Raw genomic sequence first — 18,578 nt, 5'->3', positions numbered from 1 at the left:
CTGGCGGTCTGTATAGACAAGCAATGACGAGGAAGTGAGGTGGCTGGGCTAAGAGCCAATGAGAAGGCAGAATAGCAAGGCAATAAAGGCGCAGGTTAGACAGGAAGAAGCGCTCTCTTGGGAAGCTATGGTGGTGTGGTGAGCTAAGGTTAGCTGGTGGCTATTCCTATTTCTCTGGTCTCTACGGCTTTCACCCCTATATTTGGCTCTGTATTTTTTATTTAATAAGACTGTTTAGAGATTCGTCTACAGGTGGTCTTGACAAGAAAGTTTATCTACAGCCTTATACTTGTTAACAAATACTTTATTAAGCCACACTCCTAGCCCCAATAAAAGGTAAAAGGTCTTTTTCTTTTTCTTTCTTTCCTTTTTTTTAGATTTTACATGTATGTTTTGCCTGAGGGTATTTCTGTGTACCACATGAGTGCCTGGTGTCTGCAGAAGAGGGCATCAGTTCCCCTGGATGTTACTGGAGTCATGGAGTTAAAGATGGTTCTAAGTCATCATATGGGTGCTGTGAACCAAATGTCCTCTGCAAGAGTAGCAAATGCTCTTCGCCACTGGGCCATCTCCCTTGGCCCCCAACAAAGGCTTTCTTTTTTTAATTCCCTCTCTCTCTTTCTTTCTAAGACAGGGTTTCTTTGTGTAACCCTGACTGTCCTGGAACTCAGAGATCTGCCTACATCTGCCTCCCGAGTGTTGGGACTAAAGGCATAAAGCCACCATTGGCTTTTTTTTTTTTTTTTTTTTTTTTTTTAAGACATGGTTTCTCTGTGTAGCCCTGGCTGTCCTGGAACTTGTTCTGTAGACCAGGCTGGCCTCAAACTCAGAGATCCGCCTGCCTTTGTCTCCTGAGTGCTGGGATGAAAGGTGTACAAACATTATTTAAATTAGTGACAGTTGGGAGAGGACCCAGTCCATTGTCGGTGGGGCCACTCCTGGGCTGGTGGTCCTGGGTTCCATAAGAAAGCAGGCTGAATCAGTAGTGAGGAACAAGCCAGTAAGCAGCACTCCTCCATGGCCTCAGCAGCAGCACCTGTCTCCAGGTTTCTGCCCAATTTGAGTTCCTGCCTTGGCTTCCTCCAGTGGATTGTGACTCAAGATGTGTAAGCCAAATAAGCCCCTTCCCAAGTTCTTTTGGTTGAGGTGCTTCATCATTGCAACAGAACCCCTAAGACACGTGTCTCTCGTGCACACCCCAAACGTGTTCCTTGCAGGAGACACTGTGCACAAGAAAAAGGTTCCCAGGCCCTTTGCTCCTAGAACACCCTGTGGGTGGTGGGTGGGTAAATACTGCAGCTCTTTCTTCTCAGCGCTTCTGAACCTCTGCACTATCCCCAGATTCTTTCATGTCAATCAGGCCCCAGAGATCTTGAGGTCTGGAACTTTTTTTTCTTTGCAGTGTGGAGGATCAAATCCTGGCCTTGCAAGGCAGGCCAGTGTGGTTCCACTGAGCTCTAGTCCCCACTCCGTCTTAGGACTTTTCAAGGGAGAGGATGGGAATGTGAGGAGTTGCCTTGAAACTGTTCCCTGCCCCCTGGGCTCTCAAACTGGGCTAAAGAGAAGAAGTTCCTCAGTTCTGGGTAACTAGCTGGAGAAGAAGGATCATCCCTGGCTGAGGAAGGCCCTGCCCAGAGTATGGGTTCCCTGTAGCTTGCCTCGTAAGTTTCTGTGACCTCAAGTCTCCTTGAGAGAGATATTCAAGGTGGAGAGCCTCCTCATCCACCTTCTGCAAGGTGGGCCCTTTTCTTTCCCCCATCCTTTCTTCCTCTCTCTCTCTCTCTCTCTCTCTCTCTCTCTCTCTCTCTCTATATATATATATATATATATATATATATATAAAATTTATTTTTATTCTATGTGCATTGGTGTTTTGCCTGCACATATGTCTGTGTGAGGGTCCGCTGGAAGTGGAGCCACAGATAGCCATGAGCCACCATCCGGGTGCTGGGAACTGAACCCGGTCCTCTAGAAGAGCAGTCAGTACTCCCAATCGCTAAGCCATCTCCAGCCCCATCTCGTCTTTTTTTTTTTTTTTTTTGAGATAAAACTTTTTAATTACGCCGGGCGGTGGTGGCGCACACCTTTAATCCCAGCACTTGGGAGGCAGAGGCAGGCAGATCTTTGTGAGTTCGAGGCCAGCCTGGTCTACAGAGCGAGATCCAGGAAAGGCACAAAGCTACACAGAGAAACTCTGTCTCAAAAAAACCAAAAAAAAAAAAAAAAAAAAAAAGAAAAAAAAAAAAAAACAACAAACAAAAAACAAAAAACTTTTTAATTACATTATTTTAGTGTATGTGGGTGTTCATGCCAAGGTGGAGACAGCTTGTAGGAAGCAATTCTCTTCTTCCACCATGTGGGTTCTGAGGATCAAATTTGGGTTATTATTAGGCTTGGCAGCAAGTGTTTTCTATCCGGGTCATCATGCTGGACTTGTCTCTCTTTTGACATAGTTTCTCATAGCCAAGGCTAGTCTTTAATTCCTACATTTTAACTGTTTACATTTTGTGTGTAGGGATGAGCGTACACTCCAGCACATGTGGAAAAGTCGGAGGACAGTTACCAGGAGTTGGTTCTCTTCTTCCACCACGTGAGGCCCCAGGTCACCAGGCTTGGGTGCAGGTGCCTGACCATTGAGTTCATGCCTGGCTGGAGGCCTTAAACTTCTGAACCTCGCTCGCTCGTATTGGGATCATAGGCATGTACCACCACACCCAGTCCTAAGGCTGCGTTTGAGTAAACCTGTGTCCGTCTATCAACTTCTGGTCCTGTTTTTTGCTTAGAGTGGTGAGCTGTAAGAACTTGATTATTCACATGAATGAGGCCATGAGAAAATTGTCAGGACATGCTAAGGGACATCTGGATGACCCTGGGTCCACTCTATAGCATGCCTTCAGTTCCCTGTCTTTCCTTTCTCTCCAACCCATAGTCTCTGCCCTGGCCTCCTGGCCTTGTTTATTTTAATGCCCATTAAGGATAATGACACTTCCAGCTCAGAGTCCTCCCTTGGCTCCCCATTGTCTTTAGGATAAATTCTAAGTTCCTTGGTCTGGCTTTGTTCAAGGGCTGTTTACTGCTCCCCAGCTAACCCCTAAAGCCTCTGGCTTCTCTCCCTCTCTGCTGGGCCCTTTTCCTCTTTTGGACTAGGACTCACTCCTGGAGGAAGTGATGAAAAGCCAGGGAGGGAGATGAGCTTCCTCCCCTTACTTTTCTGTGTATTTAATTTGGAGGCCGACAGATTTTCATTCATGTCTCATCTCCACTGTTTCCTGCTGAGGTTCTTGTTACCATTTGGTTTTGGTACAGGGGTTGAGCCCAGGGGCCTCCTCCTTATAAATCAGTGCTTACCACCTGAGCCCTGGCCCTAGATCAAAATATTTAATATTTCATTGAATCTAGGTACACCATAAACCATACCCCACGATGGATTTCTTATCTTTTAAAGATTTATTATTTTATGTGTGTGAGTGTATGTATTGTGTACATGGTGCCTGTGGTGGTCAAAAGATGGTGTAAAATGCCCTGGGATTGGAGTTACAGACAACTGTGAGCTGCCATGTGGGTTCTGGGAATTGAACCCAGGTCCTCTGCAAGAGCAACAAGTGCTCTTGACTACTGAGTCAACTCTCCAGCCTTGGATCAAAATCTTTAAAAGTAAGAGGTTGCATCTGTAGAAAATTTCTAATAATCCTAGCCTGGTATACATAGAATTTCATCCAGGCTAGCCTGGGTTACATAATAAGACCCTGTTTCAAAACCCAACAACTCGCTTTATTATTATTATTATTATTATTATTATTATTATTATTATTTTGGTTTTTCGAGACAGGGTTTCTCTGTGTAGCTTTGGAGCCTGTCCTGGAACTCACTCTGTAAACCAGGCTGGCCTCGAACTCAACAGAGATCCACCTGCCTCTGCCTCCCGAGTGCTGGGATTAAAGGCCTGCGCCACCACCGCCCTGCTCCCCCTCACTTTAAATACCACTACCCTCCAAAAAGAAAAGGAAATCGCCGGGTGGTGGTGGCGCCCGCCTTTAATCCTAGCACTCAGGAGGCAGAGGCAGGTGGATCTCTGTTGAGTTTGAGGCCAGCCTGGTCTACAGGGTGACTTCCAGGACAGGCTCCAAAGCTACACAGAGAAACCCTGTCTCGAAAACAAAACAAAACAAAACAACAACAACAAAAAGGAAATCTTCCAAGTGGAATTTTGTGTATCTTTTACCTCCAAATTTATCTTGTATTCGTTTTGAGAGAATAGTCTCTTATGTAGCCCAAACTCATCTCAAACTCTCTGCAGTGAAGCTCCGATGCTTCTGTCCCCATTTCCCTCCCGACCCCAACTCCAGGGTTACAGGAGTGAGCCACCACACCTAGCTTTCACTTAATATCGCTTTTTCACCTCTTGGAGATTGCTCCATATCTTTTACTGAGGATATACCAGGTGTCTATGCTTCCAGGGACTGTTTAATCCCCAGCCACCCTTGAAGTAGAGGAAAACGTAGCTCAGAGATTAAACAAAGGATGCCTCATCTGAGGGAAGTATTCGCCGAAGACAATGCCAGGCCTCAGGACTGTTCCAGACCTTTGCATCCATTCATGTAACAGACAGTGCCTGTATGAGTCCGCACTAGGCCAGGTGTTGGGGGATACAATTGTCCCCTCATTTTCTAGGTAAGAACACCAAAATACAGGGTTGGAGATATAGCTCAGTGATAAAGCGCTCGCCTAGCACGTGACCTTTCACAGATTCGGTCCCCTGGGACTGAGATGAAAGAAAAGCAATGGAGAGAAGGTAAAGCCACACCAAATTCCGAAGCTTGTCCTTGGCCAGTGACCCCGCCCTCTTGGGTGGGACCAACCCCGACCACGCCCCCAAGGCGAATGGCTTCCGGCCGCAAAGCTGCGCGGGCGAGCAGCCCAGCTGGCGGCCCCCGCGGTGCGGAGGGAGGCGGCCCAGACTCGCTGGAGCCAGGCGCTGGCCGGGCCCGACCGCCTGCGGAGCCCAGGTGTGGCCTTGGCGGGGGCGGGAGAGGTGGCGCTTTCCTTCCCGCTCGCGCGGCCCTTCCTGGCGCACCCCGCAGGATGCTGCTCCTCCCGTGGCCGGCAGTCACGTGGGGAGTCCAAAGTGGGGGAGCAGGAAGGAGGCACATGCCGCTGCAGAGACCCCCGCCAGCCTGGCTTTTTTTTTTCCTTGGGGTGGTGTCAGTGGCACTTAGTTTTGCAAAGGCAGCTGGATGTCATAGGCCCTTGCTTTGCCCACCAGGACCAGGACGCCCCTCTCCTGTGGCGTCCATCTTGACATATCCACTTAGTCATCTGTTTAAATCAGTCTCCCCGGAGGAATGTCATCTTGCAGGATGTCAGCTGGAGAACCACCATTTGAGTTCCTTGCTAAGTCCTTAGTGCCTTAGCTAGTGCCTGACACACTGCATGGAAACAGCAGGGCTCCGGACTTCCCATAATGGGGACTGGCCCTGGGAGGAAGCTCTCAGCCCTTAGCTGAGGATAGGGGCCAGATGTCAGGACACTGCCATCCCATTGTGGAAGCCAGAATTGGGAAGCCTTCTGACGTTGTCATCCTCTCCGTCCCCACATCCCATGCTGTCCCCAAGGAAAAGAATCAGGGATCTAGCGAAGTGGTTGAACATGAGCTTAGAAGCCAGACACCAAGGTTCAAACGCCCGCCAGGCACCTACTAATGGCCTCACTGCCTCAGTTTCCTTATCTGTAAAGATGATGGTAGGTACCATATAGGATTACAATTAATCTTCCCGTTGGCTTTGAGAGAGGGTCTCATACAGAAGCCTTGAACTCTCAAGGGGGACCTGGAGCTAGTCTCTTGAGTGCTGGGATTAGTTGGGCACCAGCATGACCAATCATGCTTTTCTCGCTTTTTTTTTTGCAATAGGGTCTCTCATCATGTAGCCCTGGCTGGCCTGGATGTAGACCAGGCTCATCTCAGCTTGCTGCCTCTACAAGTACTGGGATGACAGGCATTCACTACACAGGGATATAATCAACTATTTCTAGAATACTAGCACAATGCTGGCCACATGCATACCCAGTTAGTATGGAGTACTGGGGTCTTTTGCAGGGATAATCTTACTCTTAGAGCCGCCTCCTGCTACAATCAGGAAAAGCCAAGGCACATAGAGAACATCACAAATCAGGGGAAATCTGTTTGAAAGCAGCTTCCCAAGGATCCACCCCCACTCCCACCCCCACCCCAGGGTGAGCCTGGCACCAGGCCCACCGGAGGCCCTGCCCAACCACCCACCCCGCGTCCCAGTGTGCAGGACCAATGCGTGCCCGGCCTGGTGCCATTTTTCCATGGGGCTCAGGCGGTGGCGGTTCACATCTGGAGTCTAGACTCAGAGGCTCTGCTGGCCGGGCCTACCGCCCAGGCTGGGCCCCGCTGCCCGCTGTTTGCTCAGCTGAAGCTGGTTAATTGGAACTGGAGTGGCCTCTGTGGCTGGCTGGCCAGGCAGGCCCTGATCGGTGCTACAAGGTCTGTGGAACATCTGGCCGGGCCAGGACGGTCATTAGGTGGCAGGCGCCCGGCGCCACTGCCACCTCAGCCTCTGCTGGGGGTCGGCTGTGACTCAATGAGGCCTTTGTGGGCTGTAGGCTGTAGAAGCCAACCACACTGTGTGCCTGGGCTGCCTGCCCCATCTGCCACCCTCAGAGGGGCTTTGTTCCAGGACCACACGGCCTCCCCCTGAAGGCAGTACAAGCCTGCAGAGATCCGAGAAGCCCCTAAAGAGATCCCCTGGCTGGAGGAGCCTTTGAGATTTTCCTCTCCATAGAACTTTAGACCCAGAGGAGTTGGGTGGCTGACTCAGAGCGGCCTAGCATACCAGCCACAGTGACTTGGTCTTAGAAGGTCTGGAGAAGAGCATAGTGCTTCAGTACACTGAGCTGGAGTCAACTGCTTGAGGTCACATCCATGTCTGAGGGCGAGCTGCCCCCATTTCCTCATCTGTACGGTGAGGCTAACAATAACACACATTGGTCCACATTGGAACCCAGGGAAGACTCAACCCCCGTATTCTCACTCTCAGGGTCTGGCCATGTTTGTTCTCTGGCTACTTCCAATCTGTTATTTTTAGGCATTAAACCTGAACCCTGGACAGGGAAGGTCATAGACTGGGAAACAGAAGCGGGCTCTCAGGTCATGGCCATTGTCTGGTCTCAGTTTCCCCACCTGGGCAGGTGGACAGGGCTGAGCTGCCCTCCCCTTGTCCCCTGGACTCTCCTGAAGGTCAGAGGTGAGGGAAAACTCTGGCGTTGGGACCCCTAACTCCTGTCCCCGGGTGGCCTCCTCAGAGTCACTGGAACTGCTCCTTCCTAACCCAGGCTCTCTGAAGATCTGGGCTTTATGTTGGGAAGCCCAGGAATGGGCAGAATGGGAAAGATGGAGCTTTGATCTCCAGCCAGACGGAGAGGAAGCCCAGGGAGAGCCGCCTGTCCACAGTTACGGTTCCCTGTGAGTCAGGTGCCCTGTGAGTCTCCATCTCCTCATGCCAAGGCCAGCGGGACGCAGCAAGCACTTGCCCACCACCTTTACTGTCCCCAAGTGTTTGGAAGAGTGTGGTGAGGAAAACCGCAGGCCGGGGAAGAAGGCGCGTGGGTACCCACCCTCTCCTGGCCTGGCAATGGGGTGGGCATCCAAGAAGGGGCTTGCAGAGACCTCGTGAGCTTAGCACAAGACACTAGGTGAAGCTGGGAACCCTTCAGGAGCACAGTGCCCAACAGCCATGGGATGAGTTTTTAATGTGAGTCAGTCCACAATACAAAATCTAAAAACCACGTTCGGCTCCCACCTGGCTCCTGGGGGAAGAAGAAGCAGAGGGTTTCCTTGGCCTGCAGGGGATGAGGAGCAGCAGAGGAAGCCAGAGAAAGGGGAGAGGGAAACAGGCAGCAGAGGCCCGCTCCCCGTCCTGGAGCCACCTTCGTCTCTGCAGGTGTCCTGTCGCTATCGCCCGCAGGCCGTCCCCGGCTGTCCCATCTGGCCCTCAAGGGTCAGGCAGCGGCTGCCTCACTTCTCCTTCTTCTCTAGCTTCTTCGATGCTGCCGTCTCTGTTGTCGCCTCTTTGGATTCAGTTCCAGTTGCTTGATCTTTAGGGTTTGACTCCTCATAACTGACCGGAAAACAAAGGAACACACTGAGAGGATGCTAAGGGCAGAGTCCTCACCACCCCCTCTCTGCGATCTCAGGGAATCACAAGGATCCCCGCATCTCAAGCCTGGCCTCTGCCAGTCCCTGGCCCCAGCCCTCTGTGTGTCCTCATGGGCACCCTGCTTGGCTTTCTCTGTGCCCTGTGCTGCCAAAGGGCTGTAAGGGCAGCAGCAAATGGGAAAGGCTGCGCCTGGACTTGTGCGGGTCAACACCAAACTTCTCGAACCTTCTGCTGGAGAGCAGCAGATAGCACTAGGGATGAGACTCGGGGAGACCAGCTGTCTCCTGGGGCGCATGGCGGAGTTAAGAGCTCAGCCCTGGGTGGGGACTATTCTGGCAAATAGCATAGTGCTGCTCATTAGGATGGACACACTAGGTCTTCTCAGGGGCGCTGCTTACTGAGCACCTGTGCCCATTCAAGCACGATGCCTATTTCCTGGCTGGTTTAGGTGGGCACCAGGTGCTTGCTTGATGAATGAAGGACATGGAGGAGAAAGTGGTGTGTTCAGGGGCAAACACGCAAGCAGGCAGCCATGGTGTCTGCTACAGTCTCACAGGGCCACCCATGCTCATCTCCTGTGAATTCCCACTGTGGGTGAGCACCCCAAGGTTCTGGGCTACCTGCCTGCCTGGGGGCTGGGCAGCAAGTGCTGGTGGCTGTGAAGAGCTGCCTCCTGCCATCAGCCCCAGTGACACTCCATGACTTGACACCAGGGCTGGAGCATCTGCCCTACCTTAGGCCCAGGACAGTGGGGGGAGCGGGCAGGTGGGCACCCGCTGGGCACTACATGGCGCTGGGATTCTGCGGGCGCCGGCGACGAGGGCCAGCTAGCTTCTGCTGCATGGAGTCGGCCAGGCTGGCAGGGGAGCCCGAGACCGTGGGGAAGTGAGTGAGCCTCGGCGTATGAGGCAGGATTACGGCCGAGGACTCGTAGCTGTGTAAGAGACAGACAGAGAAGACAGAACAAGTAGATGGAAGGGAAGAGGAAGGAAGGACAGAGACCTCCTTCCCGAGGAGCACAGGGCACTGCTGTCCTGGTTGCTTGGCTTGCACTTGCCCTTCACCGTGTGTAAAGCAGCCTGTGCTGTTTGGGGGGAAGATGCACCACTGAGGAAGTGCATGATGCAGACAAGAGTGAAGGAGGGCTCGCGGTGCTGGGCTGACATGCTGTGAACTAGTGTCTCAAACATACGCTGTTCCGCAACACACTAAGTGCCTGGGAGTAGCCCAGCAGGAGAGCATGTGCTTAGACTAAGTGAGGACCTGGATTTGAACCTCAGTCCTCTAAAACACCACACACGGGAAAAGCACCAAAGTGCAGAGAAGATGCTGGGGATACCTGTCAGTGCACAGATGTCTCTGAAGGTCTGTAAGAACTGGCCTCTAGCAGGCCAGGGTAGGAGGCTATCCTCCCTTCTCACAGCTGTGCCGTGTCTGTGTGTGTGTGTGTGTCTGTGTGTGGGGTGTATGTATGTGAGTGTGGAAGCCAGAGATTAATGGTGTCTTCCTCTACAACTCTGCACCTTATGTTTTGAGACAGGGTCTCTTACTGAACCACAGCTCACCTATCGGCAAGATTGGCTGCCCAGTGAGCTCCAAGGATCTGTATGTCTGTCCCACCCAAAGCTAGGGTTACAGATGTGTGCCGCTCTGCGCATCTGGGTATCCAAACACAGGTCTTCAGGTTTGTGCAGCAGGCACTTTAATAACCGGGCTAGCTCCCTAGTTGGTTTAAACAAAACCAAACCAAACCTTCGTGTGCCGTGGTGCTTGTGAGGAGGTCAGAGGACAACCTGTGGGAGCTGACGCTTCCCTTCTTTCTACCATGTGGATTCTGGGGTCAAACTCGGGTCCTTAGGCCTGGTAGCAAGCAATGTTATCTTGTGAGCCATCTCACCCATTTAAAAAAATTCATGCCGGGCGGTGGTGGCACACGCCTTTAATCCCAGCACTCAGGAGGCAGAGCCAGGCGGATCTCTGTGAGTTCGAGGCCAGCCTGGTCTACAGAGTGAGATCCAGGACAGGCACCAAAACTACACGGAGAAAACCTGTCTCGAAAAACAAAAACAAACAAACAAACAAAAAAAATCACTTACATTTTCTGTATGTGTACGTGTGTGTGTGGCCTGCATTTATGCATGCACACCAAGTGCCTGCAGATATAAGAGGAATGTGTTGGATCCCTGGAACTGGAGGTTACAGAAGGGTGTGAGCTGCCCCGTGGGTGCTGGGAACCAAAACCACGTTCTCTTTAAGGGCAAGAAGTGCTCTTAACTGCTGAGCCAACTCCCTGGCTCTCTTTTAACAACTTTCGAACTTCAAAATTTTTATTTATTAATTTAGAGACAGGATTTTACAATGTTGCCCTGGATGGGCTGAAACTCACAGAGATATATCTGCCTCTGTCTTCTGAATGCTAGGATCAAGGGCATGTACCACCATGCCAGGCTTTTTAGTCATATTGATGCTGAACTTAGTGTGGACACCTGTGATACACATGACACACCACAGCCCAGAACTTCTGGACTTGAGCAATCTTCCTGTCTCAGCCTCCCCAGTAGCTGGGACCACAGGTGTGCACCTGGCTGAAACAAGGTTTTATTTTGCCACCCAGGCTGCTGGCCCAGAGCTTGCTGTATAGTGCAGGCTGGTCTTGCAATCAGTGATATTCTGTCCCAGTCTCCTAAGTACAGGGATCAAGGCATGCAGCACCATAAGGCACAGGCTCAGCTGCAATGATTAAAAAGCAAGGGGAACACTCCTCCACTGTTGGTGGGAGTGCAAACTTGTACAACCACTGTGGAAATCAATATAGCAGTTTCTCAGAAAATTGGGACTCGATTTATCTCAAGACCCAGCCATACCACTCTTGGGCATATACCCAAGGAATGCTCAGTCATACCACAAAGATACATGTTCAACTATGTTCATAGCAGCACTATTTGTAATAGCCTGAACCTGGAAACAACCTAGATGCCCGTCAACTGAAGAATGGATTAAGAAAATGTGGTACATATATACAATGGAGTACTACTCAGCAGAGAAAAACAATGACAGCATGAAATTTGCAGGCAAAATGGATGGAACTAGAAAATATCATCCTGAGTGAGGTAACCCAAACCCAGAAAGACGAACATGGTATATACTCACTCATAAGTGGATACTAGATATAAAGCAAAGAACAATCAGACTGCAACTCACAGAACCAGGGAGGCTACATAGCAGGGGGGACCCTAGGATGACTGTGGCTTATAATAAGTTTTGGTTTTACTCAATTACTGGGCAAGCTTCAGTGAAACATTTCACTATTAGGATAAGAATTTATACTGTATCAAGCTGATAATAGAAAATAAATAAATAAATAAAAATGGGGGAAAATTTTTTTTATATCCAACTGGGTGCTGAGTATCCAAACACAGGTTTTAATTCTTGTGCAGCAGGCACTTTCCTGACCAAGCTCTCTCCCTAGTCTCATATTTCAATGTTTAGTCATCAGGGAGTGGCACTATTTGAAAAGAATTAGGAGGTGTGGCCTTGCTGGAGAAAGAGTGTCCACGCCGGCCCAGTGTCATTCTCTCAGCCTACCGACCAGGAAGTAGCTCTCAGCTCCTGCTCTAGCATTGAACATGCCACCATGCTCCCTGTCACAATGATAACCCTCCGAAACTGTGAGCAAGCTCCAGTTAAATGCTTCCTTCCACATGAGTTGCCTTGGTCATGGTGTCTTTTCACAGCAACAGAATAGTGACAGAGACAAATACATTATTTGTGTGTGTCATGGTGCTTATGAGGTCAGAGGACAACTTATGGGAGTTGGCACACGTGTGTGTGTATGTATGTACATGTGTGCAGGTGAGTACATGTACTGAGTACAGGTGCCCCATGGAGGCTTCAGGTCCCCCCAGAGACATGGTTGTCAGCTGCCCTATGTGGGTTCTAAGAACCGAACTGGAGTCCTCTGGGAGAGCAGCAGGTCCTCTTAACTGCTGAGTCAACTCTCTAGCCCCAGCAATGGAACTTGGAACCATGTAAATGTGCAATCCATTCAAGAACCAATCAGTGAACGAGTTTTTCAAAAGGGGAGCGGCAGTGAAAGAGGAAAAAAAGCAAGAGACCAGGCTGAGAACGGAGAGGACAGAGGAGAGAAAGGCTACCCGCTTTCCCTGAGGACCTGCTGGGTAGGGTGGGGCTTACACACAAGAGCATTTGGGAATGGGGCCTGGGGGGGGGGGGCACCCTTCTGCCCTGGCTGGCTCAGAGCTCAAGCTGTTGAGGATACAGGGGAATGGTTCAGAAGTTTCTCCAAGCATGGATGTGCAGAGGGAGGGATGGTAAGTGCTGACCTCAAGGATCAGCTGCATGCCAGAAGATAGGGGTGGGCGGGCTTCTGAGGGCAGGCCGGAGCTGGGGATTCCAGGCAGGGCAGGCACGGGGAAGGGGTGAGTCATCTGCGGCCCTGAGGCATCCAGGTGCACAGGAGGCCGTGGCAGGCACTTGGGGGACAACTTAAGGCCAAGCAGGTGGAGTTGGGTGAAGGGCCCGAGTGGGCAGCTTTAACAGTAGCTGGCAGCTATTTCTAGGCCTTTGGCAGACAGGGTTGATGGTGCTTGGGAGCAGACACTTGCTGGGAGTCATGCAGGCCCTGGGGTAGGGGTGGGGCAGCGCACAAGGTGTGGCAGATATGGCAGCAGCCATGGAGGAAGGGGACTGTGTATCCGAAAACAGGCTGTGGGTTATGGCTACAGAGGCATCTGGACAGGGATGGACACATGACTTCCTGTTGAGGTGTCCTTGTCCTAGAACATGCAAACATGCTGGGAAAAGACAAGCCTCAAGCCACCTTGGCAGAGCTAGCTTGTGAACCAAGGCCCGGGAGAGCAGGCAGCCATCCCTTTAAGACACAGTAGGCCGTGGTATGGGCTGCCCTAGACTAGCCCTCCCCTGGCTCCTAGGGAAGGTCCCACCGGTGACCACAGGCCCGGCAGCTAGTCACTGGCAGAAGGGAACAGGTGGTGGGAACACTCCCTTGGAGACATGCTCATGTGACCCGGCAGGCCATGCAGGTGCGCTAGGGCCCGTCTGCATGTCTGCTCCACCCCGCCTTACCTGAACATCTCTGCCACTTCTCCCTTGACCAGTGCCACCAGGACAGGAAAGCCAATGCAGGCAGGAACCAGGTACAGGAGAGCGGGCTAGGGAAAGACAGAGGCTTGTGAGGTAAGGCACTCCACCCTCTTCCGGACTTGACTGAGGGATAGCTCAGACCCAGGTTTGCAGAGTGAGTCAGTGGCTGAGCCAAACACAGGGCTGGAGTCCCAGACCAGGGCTGCTCCTCCTTGGGAGGGAAGGCATACGCTGCAGGAAATGGCGCAGGGCTCCAAGGCTCCTCAGGTAGTGTCTGCATCCCAGAGAGAGGCTCAATGCTGCTACTTCTCGGGCCGGCTCTCTTCTTAAAAGCCTGCAGCCTAGGCTGGGGCAGAGCCTTGCATTTTAGTAATGCTCACGAAACACTGTGATCATGGCGACAAGGACGGTAGCTAGACACGAACGTTAGCTGCAGACGGTGTAAATGTGACTCCTGCTCACTGGCTTTCACTCTCATGTGCTCTGCTCTCCACGTCCCCCACTTCCAAGTCTGTGCTGAGACTCCCGAGAAAGCTGGGAGAAAAGGCAGACTGTCCCCAACGCTTGAGGCTTTTCCTGGTGGTTCCAGCTCACCTCCATGGCTGTGACCACCCTCTTTGGGCGGAGAAGGGCTAACGTTCTAGGGGGAAGGGACAGCCTAGGTCTCAGTTCTAAGAGTTAAGCCGAGGATGGAAGCCCCACGTACTAGGCTCTGAAGTCACCCCTTGCTCCTTTCCTCTGAAAGGGGAATGTCACACCTGTTGGATACTCTAAAGTCATCCATGCTGCAAGCAGCCTAAAGGCCCCACAAGATGTGACCCTTGTCATCCTCCCATCTCCTCCAACCGACCTGACTCCGACCACAGCCCCAGCACCCGGGCATGTGCAGTTGCAGCTGCCTAGACGTTCTTGCTCCCTCTGCCCAGCTCCTCCTCCTCCTCAGCCCTCAGCTCTGTGGAGAAGCCCCCACTGGCATGGCATCAGGTCCCTGGCAGTGTGGAAGTGATCATTCTAGGCAGAATAGAGTCTCTATCCCCTGCTGGGCTGTGGACTTGGATAGAGCAAGTGTCTGCTGTCCTATTCAGTCTGTATGCCTGGCATTCCAGAGGGCCCGGGGGTGGGCAGGTATGCGGTATACTGGTGGCTTCTTTGCCATGCTCACCAAGTTAGGTCTTGGAGATGACTGGGACAAGAGTAAAGAGACGCCATTCTCAGTACAAAACCAGCCTGGGGCCCGAGAACAACAGGATCTTTCCCCTGCGTCTGAGGATGAGCTTCAGGAGATCATTTCTTGGCACTGGTCTGGGTGGGTGGTGAGCCACATTACTTTATACAGATTACCCTGGAATCTAATAATAGTATTCAGACCGAAGTCCTAAAGATGGTGTTCCTGATTTGCCCAAGGTCACAGAAGGTCTGTGAGGCCAAGCTGAGTTAGGATCTGGGGAGCTGGGTCTTCGTTCTTTCTTGGGTCCTTGCTGTGAGTTTTTTAAGTCCATGCCCCAAGCTGTGAGAAGCAGCTGGAGGTACTCTAAGCCCCAGAAACAAGACAGTGGAATGGTTTAAAAGCCTTCAGGTCTCCAGGTGATGGTGGCACACACCTTTAATCTCAGCACTCGGGAGGCAGAGGCAGAGGCAGGTGGGTTCTGTGAGTTCCAGGCCAGCCTGGTCTACAAAGTGAGTTCCAGGACAGCCAGGGCTGTTACACAGAGCAATCCTGTCTCCAAATAAAACAAACGAAACAAAACAAAACAGCTTTCAGGTCACAGAACAAGAAAAAACGGGCAGGGGTCTATCAGCAGAGTGCTCACATAACATTTACGCAACGCTAGTGTTTGATTCCCAGCACAGCCGCAGGTGGGGTGAATGGGGAGCTAGAGACAGACTAAAATACCCTGAAAGGAGAAAAAGGTGGGCATTGCGGCACACACTTGAAAATCTAGCTCTGTGGAGACAGAGGCAAGAAAATGACTGGGCGTTTGAGGCTACCCCAGCTACACAGGGAGAACTTGCCTCTAAACAAAACAAACAAAAGCCAACCACCAACCAACCAACAAAGCACACACCCAAAACCAGGCTAGGTGTGGTGGTGCACACCTTTAATCCCAGCATTTGGGAGGCAGAGGCAGGTGACCTCTATGAATTATAGGCTACCCTGTCTACAGTGAGTTCCAGGCCAGCCAGGGATACTCAAATGAGACCCTGCCTCAAACAACAACCAAGCAAACCTAACCAACCAACATAGGCCCCTAAAAACAGGACGAAAACAACGTGAGGAGAGGCAGGAACAGAAGGCCAAACTTAACATTCAAGTTTAATTTGTGGGGGGTGGAGGGACGGCTCAGTGGTGAAGAATGCATACTGCTCTGGTAGAAGACCCAAGAAGAGGATCTTGCTCTCATGCAAGGTGGTATCCTCCCCATTGTGGAGAGAGAGACTGCAGACCTAGGAAAACAGACATCCCAGGTAATCCGGCTAGCCAGGATTACTGGTCCTGTTGGCTCCCGACTGCCTATAGCTCCAGCTCCAGAACCTGACACCCTTTGCTGGTTCCGCAGGCACCTACTCCCACGCATACAAACCCAAGACTCTTCCACACAGTAACCCTAGGTTAGCAAAAGGATGAGCAAACTGGGGTCTGAGGATGGAGAAGGGCTGGTCGGGATTTGGAGCGAGCCTCCTCCTGTACAGCCCAGTGCCTTCTCTTGCCCAAGACAGTCTTGGGCAGAATGTAGGACTTCTAGGGAAGCTGGTGGCCTCAGGCTCACGGGAAGGGCTCCTTTAAGAGAGAGCAAGTTTGCCATTATCAGAGGGATACAAGCCTGCCTTTCCTTTCCTCTCAAGGCATCTGGGAAAAATCTTCAACGAGAATGTGACGGAGAAAGAGAGCTGGACTGCTCAGGGCAGTGAGCCGAGGGCCAGGCTTTCTGAGACAGCAGCGTCTCCTATGTGTGACCCGGGCTTATCTGAATTAGCTGTGTGGCTGAGGACGATTCCGAACCTCTGTCCCTCCTGCTTTTGTCTCCTGAGCACTGCGATCACAGGCATGGGCCACTATGTCTGGCTGGGAAGGCTTCTGAAAAGGCTAAGTGAGCTGAAGGCCGCAGAGGGGCCTCCGCCCAGAACAATGCAAACATGGAGTCTGCCTGCATTGTCTTGGAAAAGGCAACCTCACTCAACAGGCTCCTCCTATGTCCTGGATCCCCTCTTCAAGGGCTTTCAGGGAGATGACCATTTGGATGAATCAGGACCAGGAGTAGCCTGGGCCCAGGCAGGCCTGGCTAGCCGGATTACCTGGGATGTCTGTTTTTCTAGGTCTGCAGTCTTTCCACAATGGGGAGGACACCACCTTGCATGAGAGCAAGATCCTCTTCCGGTTCCTGCTGGGAAGGCAAGCCTGCCACCTGGTGGTTGCCAGGGGAATGGCTCTGGCCTACTCCAACGCAGGGTTGGGAGCTATAGTACAGGCCTTGAAAAGGCCTCTAAGCTATGTCTTGATCTGGCACTCTAATCCTCTCACCAAGCGCATGCCATGCTCCACAGGCACACCAGAAGCTGTGCCAAACATAACTGACAAACGAGAAGGCTCTGTGAACACTCTGGGTTTCTCTGCTTATGAGCCACACCCTTGGATCTTTGTGGAAGGTTTAGCATAGGTACAGTGATCACCAATCTGATCTTGTGATAAATTCAAAGACAGCTCCCACGTGACAGATCTTTGGGGGAGGGGAGGAGTGAGGAGCAACAATACGGTAGGATAGCACCTCAAGACTGTACAGTATGCATGCGGTGAGTGAATGCTTACGGGTCTAATGGTAAGCAGTTATGTAGTGTGATATGCTGGATCAAGGAATGGTTTATGTGAGCAGTAAGAGTTAATCTTGGTATTCAGGATGCATGGCATTTAAAACTAGAGCTTCTGACTTAGTATTTTTGGGCTGTGGGTAACCGAACTCCCAGAAAGCGACGCTGTGCTGGAGGTGTGGGGAATGCATTATGTAGTGGAGCTCTGAGTGATTACATTGGTTTACCCCACCCCCAAGCCACTCTTTTTTCTGCTTTTATTAATGAATGAGGAAATACGAGTATGTGAGTGACTCCTGGAACCTGGCCCGAGTCCCAGAGAGGAGTCTACTGAATTCCCACTGGGGCTTCCTTGGCCTCTGCCCCACATACTGTTCCTGCAGCCTGGGCTTCGTTTTTACAATGTTCCAGGCCAAGTCCCAGCTCTACTACCCACTCACTGGGTGGCACCTCAGCTCCAGTTTCCTCACGTCCTAAGACCACAGGAGCACAGGGTTTGGCACATGCATTGTGTTTGTTAAGACAAGAGAGGAGGCCATCCTGCTTGCTCAGTCTCTACCAGCCTCCCTCTCCAGGCCACTGAGACCCCAACCTTCACACATGCTGTTCACTGCTGCAGCATATTACTTTAACTGTGTAAAGGTGTGTTACATCTGCTCATGCTGCGTTGCTTTAACGATGAGGGTGTGTGTTTAATTATGTGAAGATGTGTTGCATCTGTTTCACCTTGCCTGCCTAAGGCACCTGATTAGCCTAATAAAGAGTTGAATGGCCAATAGCCAGGCAGGAGAAAGGATAGGTGGGGCTGGCAGGCAGAGAGAATAAATTGGAGAAATCTAGGCTCAAAAGGAGAGGAGGAGGGAGTGAGGGACACGCCCAGGGCAAGAAGCCAGCCCACCGCCAGCCATCGAGAAGCAGTGAAAGTAAGTTATACAGAAGAAAGGTAAAAAGCCTGAGGCAAAAGGTAGGTAAAGAGAAACAGGGTAATTTAAACTAAAAGAGCTAGCCAGAAACGCGCCTAAGCTGGCTGAGCATTCGAAACCAATAACAAGTCTCTGTCATGACTTGGGAGCTGGTTGGTGGCCTAAAAGAAAAAGCCTGGTACAGCTCACTGTGGTAGAGCCCACCTCGGTGGAAGGAGGCAGTGGAGCCTTGGCTTTCCTGGGGTGGGTGTAGCTAGCTCTCACTTGGCTGAAACACCTGACTCTCCCCAACCCTGCTCTTTGTTCGTCCATGCTAGCTTGCCTGGGAAGCCATCCTCTCTTCCCCAGCCTCTTTTCTCCTGCAGCTGGAATGGCCACGTGACTTACTACCTGGCTTATGGGATACAGGCGGAAATCAGGTAGAGAACTCTGGCAAAATGTCTGCTTTTCTAGTGAAGACAGTGGTGTGCTGAAAAAAACCGTTTGCCTGGAGCATCAGCTGCCACATTCCCACAAGTCAAAAACAACCAAAAACCTTGTTTTGCTC

The 18,578-nt window shown here is 51.5% G+C and overlaps 1 protein-coding gene across 2 annotated transcripts in view; it reads right to left on the bottom strand.

Annotated features, from left to right (window-relative positions):
* Positions 1 to 7,754: 7,754 nt before the first annotated feature.
* Positions 7,755 to 18,578, bottom strand: part of Hm13 (histocompatibility minor 13) — a 38,323-nt gene continuing 27,499 nt past the window's right edge. The window contains exons 11-13 of one of the 2 annotated variants that reach the window (XM_059261636.1): positions 13,287 to 13,372; positions 8,914 to 9,114; positions 8,029 to 8,141 (exon numbers count right to left, since the gene is read on the bottom strand). In XM_059261636.1, coding sequence (XP_059117619.1) covers positions 8,964 to 9,114; positions 13,287 to 13,372 — 237 coding nt within the window. In that variant the 3' untranslated portion in view covers positions 8,029 to 8,141; positions 8,914 to 8,963. Of the gene's footprint in view, positions 8,142 to 8,913; positions 9,115 to 13,286; positions 13,373 to 18,578 lie in introns of both variants that reach the window. The other variant, XM_059261637.1, reaches the window with a different exon arrangement.

The sequence above is a fragment of the Peromyscus eremicus genome, chromosome 4, assembly GCF_949786415.1.
Source record: "Peromyscus eremicus chromosome 4, PerEre_H2_v1, whole genome shotgun sequence".
NCBI classification, from domain to species: domain Eukaryota; kingdom Metazoa; phylum Chordata; class Mammalia; order Rodentia; family Cricetidae; genus Peromyscus; species Peromyscus eremicus.
The sequence above is the reverse complement of the archived record's forward strand: the minus strand, read 5'-3'. Positions and strand labels throughout refer to the sequence as shown.